We start from the raw sequence: 17,077 nt of genomic DNA on the forward strand, positions 1-17,077 counted from the left end.
TTTCTCCTATTTTCTATGAAACCATATTTAGCGCTGTCAATATAGTATATCTTACATTGTGTATGATCTAGGAATTGCATATACTATATATTTGAATATATCTGAGCCTTTTATGATAGCTGCTTACTAACTAATTGGCATCCTACTGAGAGCGCTGGGATCAGTGAGGAATATCTGTTTTGTAAATACTTTTCAGTGATATTTGTATTACCTACACAGTACATGTTGGAATTTATGCTTCCCTCAATGAGCTGTAGCTCCCCAGTGCCGGCAGCATTCATGCAGCTCCAGACTATGACACTCCCACCACCATGCTTGACTGTAGACAAGACACACTTGCCTTTGTACTCCTCACCTGGTTGCCACCACACGCGCTTGACACCATCTGAACCAACAAAGTTTATCTTGGTCTTATCTTCTTTGGTTGACCATAGCGAGGCCTGTTCTGAGTGGAATCTGTCCTGTTAAACCGCTGTATGGTCTTGGCCACCGTGCTGCAGCTCCGTTTCAGAGTCTTGTCGGTCTTAGCCTAGGATATCTTTATTATGTAGAGCAACAATTCTTTTTTTTCAGATCATCAGAGAGTTTTTTGCCATGAGGTGCCATGTTGAACTTCCAATGACCAGTAGGAGAGACACCGATAACCCCAAATTTACCACCCCTGCTCCCCATTCACACCTGAGACCTTGTAACACTAATGAGTCACATGACACCGGGGAGGGAAAATGGCTAATTGGGTCCAATTTTTTTGTATAATGTGAAAGGTGTTACTCCGAGAATCGTGACCTTTATTCTAAGCAAAAAAATTGTGATTCTCATTTTATCCAGAATAGTGGTAGCTTTAGCGCCTGTCCACACTAGATCCTAGTTGTACAAGCAATGGCTGCTTCCGCAGTCCCCCATTTCTCTTTGCAAACTCTGTGGAAGTGGTCTAGCTTAGCGTTACTGAATCGCCGCTTTTCGTGAGCCCATTGTATTGCATGCATACACGTTAGAAACCCAGTTATAATGACAAGATTTTAGTGCATTTTTAATGAAAATATTGTTTTGGTAAACCATTGCGCAGCTATCATGGGGCATACAAAATCAGCAGCACCATCTTTTAATTTTTATAGACTTTGCACTATAAAGGGTAAACAGGAAAACAAACTAGCAAAACAATTCTCACCACCTGAGGTGAAAATGAGGGGGCAGGGTCTGGCATGAAAGGGTGTGTGTGTGTGTGTGTATTATTTTTTTGATATGGGGGGGATGTGTAGCTCGAGCAGAAGATGTTTTTGAAATGAGTGAACGTCAGTCCAAACTTTAAGGGCCTAGTGGTCAACTTTTATTAAAAAGGGAAATGCAAAGCAAAAGTGCAACATCAATGGGTTGCCCATGCAGTGGTCCAAGCTTCACACAAAACTGTATTTTAAAAAATGCTAAGGCCAGCTGGCTCTTCAGTCTGCAGCATCACTGCTTGCTCCGGTCTCCCCACCCTTGGGTTCCTCAGGCTCACTCAGGCTGTGCTTATAGTACCTTACTGTTCAGGCCCCACTGAATAAATTGCTCCAAGCTCCCCCGGCTCTCCCGTTTCTCAGGAACACAGGACACCCTCCAGCCCCCTTTGTGGACTTGCTAGTCCCTCAAGCTTTCCCAGTCTCTCCGGACCCATGTAGCTGCCTGGACTCTCCCAGTGTTCTGACAAAAATACGCAACTTGCCAGAATCTCTAACCATGCCACTTCCGGTTTCTTTAAACCAGGGGTTGACAAATTTGCTTGGAATCTAGGAGCCAGCTAAAAAAGTTAGGAGCCAGGTCACCGACGGCGATCTGGACCTGTCCCTGGCCTGACATGGAGACGAGTGAGGGGAAGATAGCCCCCAGCCCCCCACCTGTCTCCAAGTCATTGCCCATAGCTCTTAGAGGGACATTTTTAAATTGCATTTTAGTGTAAATATGAGATGTGAGGTCTCTCTGACCCCAGATCTCATATATATAAGAGGACCTGTCATGGTTTTTTCTATTACAAGGGATTTTTACATTCCTTGTAATAGGAATAAAAGTGACACACATTTTTTTTTTAAAAGAACAGTGAAAAAAATAAAAATAAAAGTTAAAATAAGAAAAAAAAATGTTTTAAATGCGCCCTGTCTCGCCAAGCTTGCGTGCAGAAGCGAACGCATATATGAAAGCGGTGTTCAAACCACACATGTGAGGTATCGCTGCGATCGGTAGAGTAAGAGCAATAATTCTAGCCCCAGACCTCCTCTGTAACTCAAAACGTGCAACCTATAGAATTTTTTAAACGTCGCCTATGGAGATTTTAAAGGGTAAAAGTTTGTCGCCATTCCATGAGCGGGCGCAATTTTGAAGCGTGACATGTTGGGTATCGATTTACTCGGCGTAACATTATCTTTCACAATATAAAAAAAAAAAAAAATTGGGCTAACTTTACTGTTGCCTTTTTTTTTTTTTTATTAAATAAAAAATTTTTCCCCAAAAAAAGTGCGCTTGTAAGTCCGCTGTGCAAATACGGTGTGACAGACAGTATTGCAACGACCACCATTTTACTCTCTAGGGTGTTAGAATAAATAATAAAAAAAATGTATATATATATATATATATATATATATATATATATATATATATATATATATATATATATATAATTTTTTTTTTTTTTTTTTTTTGTTTAGGGGTTCTAAGTAAAGGGATGGAGAAAGAGACTGGCAGGCAATCCCATTAGCATTGTTGGTTGTAATTCCAACGGGCACCACAAGAGGGCGCCAGATTCCAGAAGGAACCACGTGATCGCACGGGGGGGGGGTCCACGGAGACGGGATACCCCCAGCTATGCTGCCCCAGGCGCAAGGACGCTGATTCTAGTCGCCAATGCGGCCTGGCGACCGGGTTTTGTCGAGCAATGCTTTAAACCATTATTAATTGCAGATTTCTAAGCATTAATTTCACATTTTAAGGAATAGGTGTTTGAACACAAAAGCGGCAACCAGATAGAGTCCGATGCACACTATTATGAGCGGAGATTGTTACTCCGCTCCAACACTAAAAGAATGGCCACCACCGAGGTGGTGACAACTTTGTCCACATTAGCCGCTGTGCCATGAAAACACCAAAATGTTGCTTTACCAGACTGCATTCGATTGCCGCTCGTGTCCAAAACACAAATTCGTCCAATTACTGTGAGGTTAATGCAACGGGAATTGACGTGGTTCGATTTTCTGCCGAGTTGAGTATTTTGTCAGGACACCAGAGCACATTGCTATCTTCACACTCAGCCTGTGTCTCTGAATGGCAGCAACTGCTCCGAGCTATGCTCCTATCTGGCTTATAACGATCCTGACCTCCTGACCACCTAGCAAAGCTTGGACACTGAAATGAAGGTTCCGTCCCACCCAAGGCACTTTGGAACATTCAAGCTCCCAACCCGGATCAGGAACATATGGCACAGCTTCCTTTGTTCACTATAAACATACCAGAGCCTCTCATATTGCACCTTTGCCAATCTGATGCCCTTTTTCCACAAATTCACTACATTCTCAGCCTTGCACTATAATATATACCTGAAGCAGGACATATAACACCAACGATTCATGATTAAAATTAGCCTTTCGCAAACAAGTTTTTTTCCAACAGCTTAGAAGGAAGTTGTGCCAAGGCGTGTAAACCAAGGAAAAACAAACACAACCCTATGACTGATAATGTGATTGCTTCAGCAAACTTCTTGTCTAATCCACAGAATTGAATTACCAAAGTATTGGGAGTCAGAGAAGACGACGAGCTTTAGAAACACAAAAGGGACTTATTTTTACACTTTCATTCACCTTCTCACAGTGGCCTTCTAATCATTTCCATGAAGGCAGATGGAGCTCCATCGTGATCATATAATACTCACAAAGTCAGTGGCAGAAATCAGAAGGGCAGTTTCTCCTCCGATTACCTGCAGGTTTTGGTTGTACACATCCATGAAAGCACACATTGTTACCAACAATTAGCACATATACATCACGTGCCCAAATTCCCATAGAAATACCAACTGACAGAAAGGCCAATTTTAGAATTGCATTACTAGAACTACAGGGCCATCATGTGATTTCCTTTACACCCCAAGATCAAGAGGACCATCAAATGATAAAGCCTATCTGAACTCATTAAACATATTCACAGCTGAATCTGTGAATAAAGCAAATTTTGTCAAAATTTAAGCCAGAGTGAGTTGGGAAGGCCGGTATAGGACCATCATTAAAGTCTAAGGCTATGTGCATGTTCCTGACCCGCAGGCAAAATGCATTCTTTAGCAGTCATCCGGGGGCCATTCTTAATGTAAAGTAATAGTAAAGGCAGAAGGTTTTTTATCTTAATGCAGTCTATGCACTAAGATAAAAAGCATTTGGTGTGCAGCAGCCCCCCCCTTAAACTTACCAGAGCCCCCTCTCTATCTAGCGATGTTGTAGGATTGTCTCGGCTGCTCGGGACTCCCCTCCTCATTGGCTAAGATAGAAGAGCAGCGCCATTTGGCTCCCACTGCTGTCAATCAAAATAAGCCAGCCAATGAGGAGAGAAAGGGGCGGGGTGGCTCCATGCCTGAATGGACACATAGAGCTGAAGTTCGGCTCAGGAGCCCCATAGCACGCTGCTATGGGGCAGAAGAGCCAAAGAGGGACCCGGGAAGAGGCACCCCACGCATCAGCAAAGCACCCACATTTTTTGCCTGTGAAACCGAATAGTGAAACAACAGCATGTGATTCTGTGCAGTGCGATTTTTTTTTTTTTAAATGGTCATGGACTATACTTATGTTTCTACAGATAGGGCAGCCCACTGAAATGAATAGGCTGCACTACCCGCAGAACGCAAGCCGCATTGCTGAGAGCGGAGCCTTAACTACAGAACAAAATGTTACTAGCTTTCCAAGCTATCTTCTGTGAATTGCAAAACAGATCCACTTTAAATAAAACTCATTCTCAAGATCTGGAGTTGACATCATTCATGAGAACAAGAATAAGCTAGCTGCCAATGATGTAAACATTTACAATGGGCGCCACAAGAGTTACACAAGTGGGTGAACAGAGTCATGGTATTTTCAGAAAAATTACATTACTAAGCAAGTAACCATCTGATTCTGGATGTGTTTGCTAGATAATCTCTATGGATTTGGCAGTAAATTAACAATGCGGGGGGGAGGGGGGGGGGCACGGATGCCCTGTCAACCATAGATAGTGATCTCTGCATTCTTGGGTGGCACATTTTGGACAATTTTGTTTTTTATTTTTATTTTTTTATGCATAAAATAAATCTTAATAGTCAACGTATTGGGCTTTCTACACTTTAAAAAGGTAAGTTCACCTTTACAGAAAAAAAAAAAAAAAAGTGTAAGGTGAACTCACACTGGACTCTCTCCTCATCTAACCAACCCCCCCACCCAGTCCCGCTGACCTGGAGTCCGAGGATCACCCGCACTGGCACATCAGGTCGTCCCTTCACCAGTCTGGAGCTTAAAAATCCCCTGCGTCTGAAACGCATACATGTACCTTGTCAGGGGGTACGTATAGGAGCATTCTAATTGGTCAGTGCCATCACATGGGCGACGCTGAACAATCAGAACCCGCGTAGCCCATCCTGTCCCCGCAGGCGGAGCGAAAGCCACAGGGATTTCAAAACCCTGGACTGGTAAAGCGTCAATACGATCTGTCAGAACAGGAGATCACCGGTCTTCGGGTTAGCGGGATCAGGTGCAATGGGAAGGTATGTTAAAGGTGAACTTACACTTTTAAGCACTGACACAGAGCAGTGCGCAGTTTACAGTAGCGTATCAGCGTTTTTTTTTAGTACTCGCCGATACCAATTACTGTTACCTACCGCAACTGTTTTGTTTACACTTCAGCTGCCAGCAATGATGCAAAGCAGTGAAAAGTTATTTACAAATTAAATAAATCGCGCTAGGTGTGTGCGCGCATGCATATGTGTGTGTGTGTGTGTGTTTGTGCGCGTATGTGCTTGTATGCGCGCGTATGTATGGGTGTGTGCATGCATGTGTGTTCATATATGTATGTATGCATGTGTTTATCAGTTGCAGTGTGTCCAAAAGGGTGCACAGGTGACACCCCCTCTCTCCAGCCACTCCCTCTAGGACCAATGGATACATTTTTGCATAGCATAGCATGAATCTATCCATGGCCACCGGTGCCACCCCCATATTTAGGTGTCCGGTCCCTTTTGAGAAGCCTGAATTACAGTGGCGGGGGTGTTTTGAACCACCTGATTAGAGCCGTAGGCTCTAATAGGCTTCAAAATAGGTGAACTGTGAACACCATGCTTGACGCTCACAGTGATGTGTTAGGAAAGTGAATTAATATTCACTTTCCTAACACTGAACCGCCTCTCCACCAATCAGGTGTACGGGCTCTATTACCCTGGCTGAAACGATAGGCGCAGCTATTGGACGCCTATCAGGAGGAGAGGACGGGAGATGAGGATGGCAGGAGACACATGGAGGACCCCGCTCGTGGCCTTCACCAGCTGCCCCACCAAGACAGGGTAAGTGCCGGGCAGAAAGCGAGCGGGCGGTGGGGATTCACAGTGGCAGCATTTGATGGGCACACCGGCAGAGATAGAGAGATATATTATAGAGATATATATATATACACACACACACACACACACACACACACACACACGTGTGTGTGTTTACACATGTATGCACATTTTATGTAAAATGCTGTTCCTCCGAAAAGCGATCCATGCTCAGATAGCTTTTCAGAGGCATTTGACAGCCGCTAGAGGCAATATGTTGCCTACTGACACCTGTTTTAACCCCTTAAATGCATCATCACTATGCTGCAACTCTAGTTACGCCACTGAAAACTGGAAATCACTAAATCTGGTGCTGCTCTGCATAAAAAACAGATTCCAGGTTTTTTTGTCAAAGCCCAATTGAACAAGCTGAAGTTAGAAGTGAATTACCTACCATGCACAGCTGCACCAGATTTACTAAAACTGGAGAGTGCAAAATCGACACCTTTGTGTTGCTTCTCTCCCAGTCTGAGATTTGCAATCAATACAGGAATTGCAAGAGGCTGATAACATTATGAAGTCAAATACAGGTAAAAAAAAAAAAAAAAAAAAAACACACACACACACACACACACACACACACACACACTTATTGATATAATAATAAATATGTAACCACAATAATAATAATAATAATAATAATAATAATAATATCGGTATTTTATATCTGTCAGGAGTTCAGTCTTAAAAACAGATCTCCAGACTATAAATAGGGACTCAGAGGCAGCATGACCATTGAGCATGTATTGCACTAACTAGATGAAACCCGGCAACTCTGAGTGCTCTTGCAAGAAAATCCTTTATTGGCTACATGTATAAACGCATAATACAGTAGATGCTAACGCATTTTGGCTACACAGCCTTCCTCGTAGCATGCATTTTTACAGCTACTGTTTTCTGGCTTTCATCACGTAAGTGCTTGCTATTTTGGGAGTGGAACGCCTAGCCAGAGCACCGGTCTCCAGCTCCTGGAGGCAGGATATAGCAGTTGAGATTGGGTAAAACTCTTTTCATTTTATTGTGCATATATTGGTCTACGGCCCTTTAGCAGAAGGCAAGTAGGTGCTGGATGTCTGTGGGCTTTGACAGAATGGTACTGCCTTGTATGCCGCTGGCTGTAAGTGGGTAGCTGTGTGATGGCCAAGGAGACCCCAGTGACTGAGACAGGGTGCCCCTAGCCACAGAGTCCTGGGACAGACAGGGTGCCCCTAGCCACAGAGTCCTGGGACAGACAGGGTGCCCCTAGCCACAGAGTCCTGGGACAGACAGGGTGCCCCTAGCCACAGAGTCCTGGGACAGACAGGGTGCCCCTAGCCACAGAGTCCTGGGACAGACAGGGTGCCCCTAGCCACAGAGTCCTGGGACAGACAGGGTGCCCCTAGTCAACGAGTCCTGGGACAGACAGGGTGCCCCGAGCCAACGAGTCCTGGGACAGACAGGGTGCCCCTAGCCAACGAGTCCTGGGACAGACAGGGTGCCCCTAGTCAACGAGTCCTGGGACAGCAGAACCTCTATGTACAAAGCAGAGACTCACCCAAGTCACACTGCTGATCCATACCGTATATTTTGCTCTAGAAGACACACTCCCCCCCCCCCCCATAAAAATGGGGGGAAATGTCTGTGCGTCTTATGGAGCAAATACTGACCAGGCCTTCCCCCTCGCCATGTTAGAATACCGGGTCTGCCACCTCCCACAAGTGTCAAGCAATCTCCTGGCTGAGCCTGTCATAGACAGAAGACAGAGAAACCCCAAGCGGATGTGATGACATCCTTGCCAGGCACAGGTCAGGCTGCATTTCATGGGCACAGTTAAATATTTTATTACATCACTTGGTTCAGAATATTTTTTTTCTTGTTTTCCTCCTCCAAAACCTAGGTGCGTCTTATGGAGTGAAAAATACGGTAAATAATTTAATGTTCTATGCTTTCATTATCAGAACCTGCCTATTATTGTTTCACCTTCTCATTAAAGACTCAGGGCTCAATGTGAAGTGCGATTCACGATCTGCCTTTGACTGGTGAAATTAGATACACTGGTTAGGGCGGATTTTCAGGTATTACACGGTCCTTGCTGACTGATCTCCAACAGGAAATGATAATCTTTGACGTCAGCAAACCTATAAAGTGAGAGGAAAGGTGCACTGGACCAGAGTGCGATAGATTAGCAAATCAGAAGTATATAGAATACACCGGCAATGACTGCTCCTTTAACACACATCTCCAGAACAATTGTTTGCGTTCCAGAGAGGTGCAATAAATGCAATGCATTTGCATTTTAGTGCAAAAAAAAAAAAAAAAGCATCTATATGCACAGAAATGTAAAAAAAAAAAAAAAAAAAACACCTTAAGGCCGGGTCCACATCTAGTGTGGATGTGGCTCACAGTAGGGGTCCGGTGCGTCCCTGTTCTCAGTTCCAAGGATGAATCAGGGGCAAATTTTTTTCCTAAATTCAGAACTGAAATGGAGCCATAAACACACAGGACCTCTGTGCAAGCCGCTCCGCAGCCACGGATATGTGTGAACCAGCTCCATTGAGAGCCGGGCACACTCTCCTGTCATGTGAATTGGATGTGGGGGAACCCTCATCCAATTCACACTAGTGTGAAGCCAGCCTTAATAAAAATAAAAAAATAAATAAAAGCTTCCAACACCAGTACAAAAGCACATGCAGCTACCCAACCACCACCAAGATGGCAGCCCTGGTGATGGCACAAAATCACATGGAGGCATACCACATCTCAATACTACACACACGTGGCCAATCAGATGGAATGCATGCCTGCAAAAACGTTACAAGCTGAGATTCGTGTGAATGTGGCCATATAAGAGTAGTGCATGCAGCAAGCCTTGGAAAGCTTTTGGTAGGTTTCAAGCAGTTTTGTTGGAACATTTAAGTAGTTCCTCCCTTTGGGCATGTCTGTTACATCCAAAGTGTGAAAAGGCTAAACAAGCTCACAGCCACAGAAGGAGCCTTGAGGATATTCCCATTTTTAATCAGTAGGCCCAGCGCTGTTCTGTAAAAGTGATCCGAGTGGCTATGAATAGCTTAAAGTGATTATAAAAGGCAGAAGTTTGTTTTTATCTAAATGTATTCTATGCATAAAGATAAAAAATAAAAAAAAACCTGTGTGCAGCAGCCCCCCTAATACTTACCTGAGGTCCCTCTAGATCCAGCGATGTTGCACAAGTGACCCCACTGTCCAGGACTCCCCTCCTCATTGACTGAGACAGCAGCTCAGCGCTATTGGCTTCCACTAGTGTCAAAGTCGGTAAGCCAATGAAGAGAGAAAGGGGCCGGGCCATGGCTTTATGTCTAAATGAACAAAGGAAGCTGTGGCTTGGGTGCCCCCATAGCAAACTACTTGCTGTGGTGGCAACAGGAAGGAGGGGCCAGGAACAACGAAGAGGGAGCCGAGAAAAGGAGGATCCAGGCTGCTCTGCATAGAGCAGGTAAGTATGTATAACACATTTTTTTGTTTTTTTTGTTAAAAATAACAAAAGTATCACTTTAACGTGACTGCCACGCAATCCCCCAGTAGTTCCCAGTCTCTCCCACTCTTCCCAGGAGCCCAACAAATGATGTCAAAATGGAAAGCCCAGTCCAAACCCACCAGGAAGCTGTGACTGTACTGAGCCAATCATAACCAGTCGAGGAATTCCCAGCCTTTTTTCCCCATTTGGCATTGCGCTAATTTAACTGGTAATTGTGCGCTCATGCAACGCTGTACACAAATGAAATGTATATAATTTTTTTCCAAACAAACAGAGCTTTCATTTGATCACCACTGGGTTTTTTGTTTTTATTATATAAATTCCAATGAAACCAAGTTTCTTTACAAATGTAGGCCAAAATGTATTCTGCTGCATGTCTTTGGTAAAAAAATAAAAATCCAAATAAGTGGGATTTATAGTGGGACTGTGACAGTGACCAACTGCCACTAAAATCACATGACACTAATATAGTGATCAGTGCTAATATACACTGTCACTGTACTAATGACACTGGCTAGGAAGGGGTCAACTATGTGGCCAACAAATGTTAATTTGTGTAGTATGTGCCGTTTTTCATATTTTTTCTTTTTCCTGCAAGTGATCGTTCCCTTTGTTCAGAGCCCTGTGTTTGTCAACGCAGGTCTCTGGGCTGTAATTCGAAAACAGCCGATCAGCAAGTCATGGCCATGAATCATTGGCCGGGATCAGGAATCATTGACCAGTATATTTGTAGAAGTGGATATGTGAGGCTGCAAGTAGGAAGTAGTAGCCCCAGCTGAAGATGATTTGGCCCAGTACAGTGACAGCTTCCTGGCAGGCTCACTCAGGTGGATTTGGACTAGTTTGACCGTGCCCGAGCTAATCCATAAACATCAGATACATTTTTTATGCTAAGTACATACATGCCAACGTGCATGTGTAACACTTCCAGGTATTCATCATATCTTCAGAGATCACTGTACTCTCCCTAAAAATACCTTTTATTGTTTTTTGTTCCATAAGGACAGCACCATCTTCGTCCAAACAGCATTCTAGGTCAGCATCTACTTCCTGGTCTCAGATACAGACTCTGAACTGACACTATATATACCCTGGTGACGGCGTCGTTCTTGGTTGTGTTTACCAGTGTCTGAAACAGATCAAGCCCCATGCTGCACTTTTTCACCTTGTGACTTAAAGTAGTACTATGGGCAACCCCCCCCCCCCCCCATTTTGGGAGGGTTAGAACCTGTCAATTTGTTTTTCACCATCCTTGTCTCATTGCAGAGATTTCCCTTCACTTCCTGTCCCATAGCCAAACAGGAAGTGAGAGGAAGTCCCTGCAAGGGAATCCCTTGGGGACCTCCAGGTCACCAGAACTAGTGGTCCCAAGGGAAGATTTCCCCTCTTCGTTTTCTGGGGACAACCTGAAATTTGGGATTTTCCTTTACTTTCAATTATAATGGTACAGGACAAAGAGAGGGTGGATCGCCTTAACGGGGGCACAGACAGCAGTAAAACCTGACAGGGGTTCTAATCCCTCACCACTCTATCCAAAACTAGAAGAAAAGAAAAGAAATTTTTTTTGCCTTTAGTTATACTTTAAAGAGGAGCTCCAGCTCCTTCTCACCCCCCCCCCCCCTCCCCAAAAATAAAATAAATAAAAACGTACCTGTCCAGGGATGCCACGTAGTCGGCACCCCATTGTAAGGGAAACCGTTAATGAAGCCATTTCCCTACTGAGCATGCGCAAAGCTCGCTGTGAATAGTCTGGCGGCGGGGGAAGGAGGGGGGCCAAACTTCTGGAAGGACCTCGACAGAGTGAGGTTCCTGGAAAGTGGGGACGGGTACCTGTCAAAAAGAGGTACCCTTCCCCCCCTCCCCCCCCCAAAAGATGCCAAACGTGGTGGGGGGGGGGGGGAACAACTGGTGCTTCCCCTTGTGGGAGGAGCGCTGCTTTAATACAAATTCACAATGTACAGTCTGATCACTGTGGGTGGGGGAAGGGAGAGAAGAGACTTGAGAAATGCTTCCTTCCCCTGCAGCTAACATCTCAACCTTGGCAAAGTCACCTTTCTGGAGCTCCAGAACTGCTTTGGTAATGTCAACTTTCTGTCTGAGCTAATGTGAAAGATTCCCCAAGTAGAATGCAAAAAGCTGAATCAAAAAAAAAAAAAAAAAAAAAAAAAAAAGGGGAAAGGTTAACACTGCACACAATTCACACAGTAATCGCATCGCATTCCTGTGCAAATCGCATGTGATTTAAGCCCATTCATTTTGAATGGTTCAAATCGCACTGCATCTGCATGAAAAAGGTGCAGGCAGATTTTTTTTTGCTCGCACTGGAGCCAGATCATGTGTGTTTACACATCCGATTCAGGTAAATGCACTGCGTTTTGGAACCTGCTTTTGGGGTGTTAACTTTTAATTGGCACCCACAACAGATCGTACGAACACAGTGGCATCAGTGTGAACCAGGGCTTAGTGGGTCCTCCCAGCTAAGACTGACCAAAGTCCTGTTTGTTCCATGGCACAGCACACCTGTACAGGATCACACAGGGCTGTACTGTATACCCGTCATTACCAGCACTACATCTAAGAGTCACACTTCACAGCAACGTCACTAATAAAACAGTTCATGCCTGGAGCATTAGTCAGAATAAATATCTTAAATGTTTGATGACATGTCTAGAAATAGTTTGCCGTATTAGGAGGTTCTCCTGCCATTTCTTGGATTTAAACCAAATACATGAGAATAAAGACAAATACAGGATTTTACATCGTTTACACACATTTTATTTTTCCCCTGATCTTAATTTGTTTTTTAGATCTGGAAAGAGATAATACAGGAGATCTGCCAATTCTGCCTTTTTGCCGTGGTATATGGCGTTGTATCCTTCCCCCACCTATACCAACGTAAGGGCTCATTCACACCAGCAGCGGGGGGGGGGGGCGACCACATTACTGGTATGCGTTGGAAGTCAGTGGTGCTGATGTACTATACAGAGCACATCATGCGGTCTTTTCTGGTGCAAACTTAATGGAAATGTTAAAAAGTGCCATTACATAAGGTCCTACTGGTTGTTAGGGGGTGCAACGGATCAAAAAAAAAAAACTCACGGTTCGGATCGTTCCTCGGATCAGAGTCACGGATTGGATCATTTTTCGGATCAGCAAATAATAATTGAATTTGCAAAAACCTGTGAAAATTCCACCACCATATAGTCCCCACTGTAATATCCACAGACATTTCCCCCACTGTATACAGTATAGGAAGACTAGTGTTTAGGCTGGGTTCACACTGAAGCGATGCGGGAACACCGCAAATCCACGGCGGGTTCCCGCATCGCATGCCTCCCGCCGGCAGTTCACACTGCCCTATGCGGACTGCTGGGAGTGTCAGTGAAACCTTAATGACATCCCCAGATCAGTTCGCATATCGCAGTGCGATCTGCAAACTCGGACAGGAATCGGATTGCATGGTGTGAACACCCATGCGATCCGATTCTGCTGCGGACCAAAAAAAGCCATAAGCCAAAGAATTCAGCCATACTATCTGTATTGCTGAACTCGCATCGCACAGAGATCGGATGTGATTTGCACTGCAGTGCGGTGCGAATCACATCCGGTTCTCGTAGCCGCTCCAGTGTGAACCCAGCCTTAGTCTTACCTTACCAGAATAGAAGCCAGTGTCCTGCTGAAAAAGTTCCCTTGGTGGATAAGGACCCCCCCCCCCCCCCCCCGTACTGCGCAGGCGCAGCTCTTGCGCAGTACGAAGGCCTACAGAGCTGCCGAAAATTGCTGAACCTAAACAGCTGTGCGTGAGCTTTACACCGTGCATGCGCAATTAACATGTCATTGTACGAGACTAAGCCGCATGCTCCCGGTGCTCGTTTTACTCTGCAAGGTGGACCTCCGCTTTCATTACTTTCAGTTTTGTTATCCATGAGCTAGAGGTTATTCGTTTTTGATTATGGTGCAATAACAGCACCACGTTGTAAAAGTGGTGCTAGACTCACCTGAATCTGCCATACCGCCAGGGCCATCTATTACTAATTGAACTCTGAGCAAACATTCCCTCCCCCCCACTCTGACGCATAAAATAATTAGCAGCTAGACTCAAAATCAATTTACTGCAGCAGATATGGCAACAATTGATTGTTAGAGGTTACAGCGTATCATTACTACTCTTCGACTGGTTGCTAGAGGTTATAGCCCACATAATGGCTCACCGATTGGTTGCTAGAGCCTCCAACACATAATTTTTGCTTGCTGATTGGTTGTTAGAGGTTACTGCACATCATTACCGCTCACCGATTAGTTGCTAGAGGTTACTGCAAATTATTTTTGCTCACTGATTGGTTGCTAGAGATTACAGCAGATCATCCCCAGACTCAGCACTTCTATATTTACAAGTGACAGAAGTGAACAGCGCCGAAGGTGGCGAAACTCCAGCTACAAAAAAACCCTGGCAGGCAGCGTAGGCTTAAGGGGCAGCTGCTTTGGGCCCCAAATCAATGAATGGCCCTGGGCATATGCCCCTTTTGCCCTGTGTTAAAGACGGCCCTGCATACCGCCAGAAAAGTGGTGCTAATGCTTTGCTGGATTTCTTAGAATATCCTCCACTACAGGAGAGAGTAGGTCTGCACTGAGTTTTGAGCACAGCGTGACTGTTTGCGCCTTTTTAAACAAACAGTTTCTGTCGAACTCCCTTTGACAGCTATTAGATTGTGTGTTTTCATTAAATCGCATTAAATTCCTGCATGCTGCATCTGTGATGCCCTTTCAGAAGATGCACATTCTAATAGAAGGCTGCGCCCAAACTGCAATGCACCAATGTGAACACGGATTTCCCTGACAGGGTGTCTTTAAGACCTTTATTAACAAGCAGGTATGGAAATCTGAACCTGGCATGCATCTACCTCACAGTCTTATGTTATAGGGGTCCTTATAAGGGGAGCTGATCAGGTCTTCCTGTGGACCGACTGGATCGGAGGCAAGTAGGTGTATCACTTCACTTCTGGGGTCACAGCTGTCATTCCTTGGCTAGTGTAGCAGAAGAAGATGCAGCTATCCCACAACCATATGTGCTGGAACAGCTGCACTGGAGGGCAGGGGAGACATGGGGGGGGGGAGTCTAGTAGACGCCTTACGTCTCTTCAAACGCCTCTCTCCTTGCAATACAATAAAGTAAAAAAATAAAAAAAGGGGTAAAAGCAACTCTGTATATATATATATATATATATATATATATATATATATATATATAAAAATAAATAAATAATGTAAAATAAATGAATAATAATATGCCGTTTATCCCTTGTAATAGCAATAAGGTTGGGGGGGGGGGGGGGGGGGAAGGGGGAAGTATAATATGTATATATATATATATATATATATATATATATATATATATATACACACACACATTTTTTTTATAAAAAAAAAAAAAATGTAAAATGAAAAAAAATATAATAATAATTTAATAATAATATATATATATATATATATATATATATATATATATATATATATATATATATATATATATATATATATATATATATATGTAAAAAAAAAATAAAAAAAAAATCATAATAATCTTAAACAAAATAATGATATATTTAAAAAAATTATGTATGTATAGTCTCCCCCATGGTTGCACACAAAAAGGTGAGCGCATACGTATGTGGCGTACACATATGTAAAGGCCGTTCATATCACAGATGTGAGGTATTGCCACAAACATCAGATTGATTGCAATAATTCTGGTGGCAGGCCTCCCATGTGATTCTAAACTGGTAACCTGTAGATTTTTGGGCACCGTTGTTTGGTGCTGTTCCATGATTGCAATTTTTTTGTTTGGTCTCTATTTACTCGGAGTAACATCTTTTATATTTTACCAATCGGGTATTTTATTGTGTATTTTTCCCAACAAAAATTAGGGTTGAACTGCTGCGCAAATACTGTGCGACATAAAAAAAATTGCAACACCATTTTATTCTTTAGGGCTTCTGCTTAAGAAATGATCCAATGTCTGGGGTGATTTTGTAGCATATAAAGCTGATGTTTAGAGGGAAATGGTGAAGAGCTGTGCAGACAATGATGACGCTTGCCCCCGGCAGACAAGGGGTTAATGATGGTCCCTGCCCCCCCACTCACCGATCACCGGTCTGTCATTGATGGGAGGGTCGGCGCTGATAACAGACGAGCTCCAGGATCTGGAGAAGAGGAAGACAACGAGGAGGATCATCATCAGTCCAGCGGAGCCCATGATGACAGAGTGTCGGAGGATCCTCTCCTTCCTGACAGGTAGCGGCCAGCAGAGCCTCCCAGCAGGGAGCACACAGAGACTATAGTGATCCGATTCCTGAGGATACCTGGAGGGGACACATCCCTCCCACCCTCTCCTCCTCCACCGCCCAAATTCACTACTAAAAATCCCGCATTGCATCAGAGGGACCGTCCTAACAGTAATGGAGGCTAAAGGGCGTGTCCTCCGCGTCTGCTGAGCCCGCCCCCCTGTCATTCACCCTCCCCTCTGTGATCCGCCCAGCCTGCTGACTGGCTGAGGCGGGACGTGGATGTGCGATAAGAAGACGGACAATCCATATTTACTAAATCTCCAGCAGTTGTGCATACTAACCAATCAGCTGCCATCTTCAGCTTATACAGGCTTTTCAAATGAAAGTTAGAAGCCGATTGGTTGCTATGCACATCTCCAGTCAAAACAAAAATTCCCCATTTCCCCAGTCATTCCTCCTGCTGTTACCAGTTAGAGCCCATTCGCAACTCTGCCCACCATTCCAAATCATGGGGCAAAACACGTAATGTGCGGTCACTATTCAAGCGCAATGTGAATTTGCAGCGATTGTCACACAGCTAATCAAAGCTTCTTTTACTGCTCAACAAACATGCATAGCGCATTCCATTCAAGCTGACACCAACCGCGAGGAGCCACTCCTCCCGCCGACACCAACCGCGAGGAGCCACTCCTCCCGCCGACACCAACCGCGAGGAGCCACTCCTCCCGC

General features: G+C 44.4%; 1 protein-coding gene across 1 annotated transcript in view; it reads right to left on the reverse strand.

Moving 5' to 3' along the window:
* The window catches only part of GGH (gamma-glutamyl hydrolase), a 48,660-nt gene extending 32,115 nt beyond the window's left edge, over positions 1–16,545 (reverse strand). The window contains exon 1 of the mRNA XM_077492775.1: positions 16,206–16,545. Within this exon, the coding sequence (XP_077348901.1) occupies positions 16,206–16,497 (292 nt within the window). The 5' untranslated portion in view covers positions 16,498–16,545. The remainder of the gene's footprint in view (positions 1–16,205) is intronic.
* Between the last annotated feature and the right edge of the window lie 532 nt (positions 16,546–17,077).

The sequence above is a fragment of the Lithobates pipiens genome, unplaced genomic scaffold (assembly GCF_037356315.1).
Source record: "Lithobates pipiens isolate NorthernLeopardFrog02 unplaced genomic scaffold, aLitPip1_a1.2 Scaffold_19, whole genome shotgun sequence".
Classification (NCBI taxonomy): domain Eukaryota; kingdom Metazoa; phylum Chordata; class Amphibia; order Anura; family Ranidae; genus Lithobates; species Lithobates pipiens.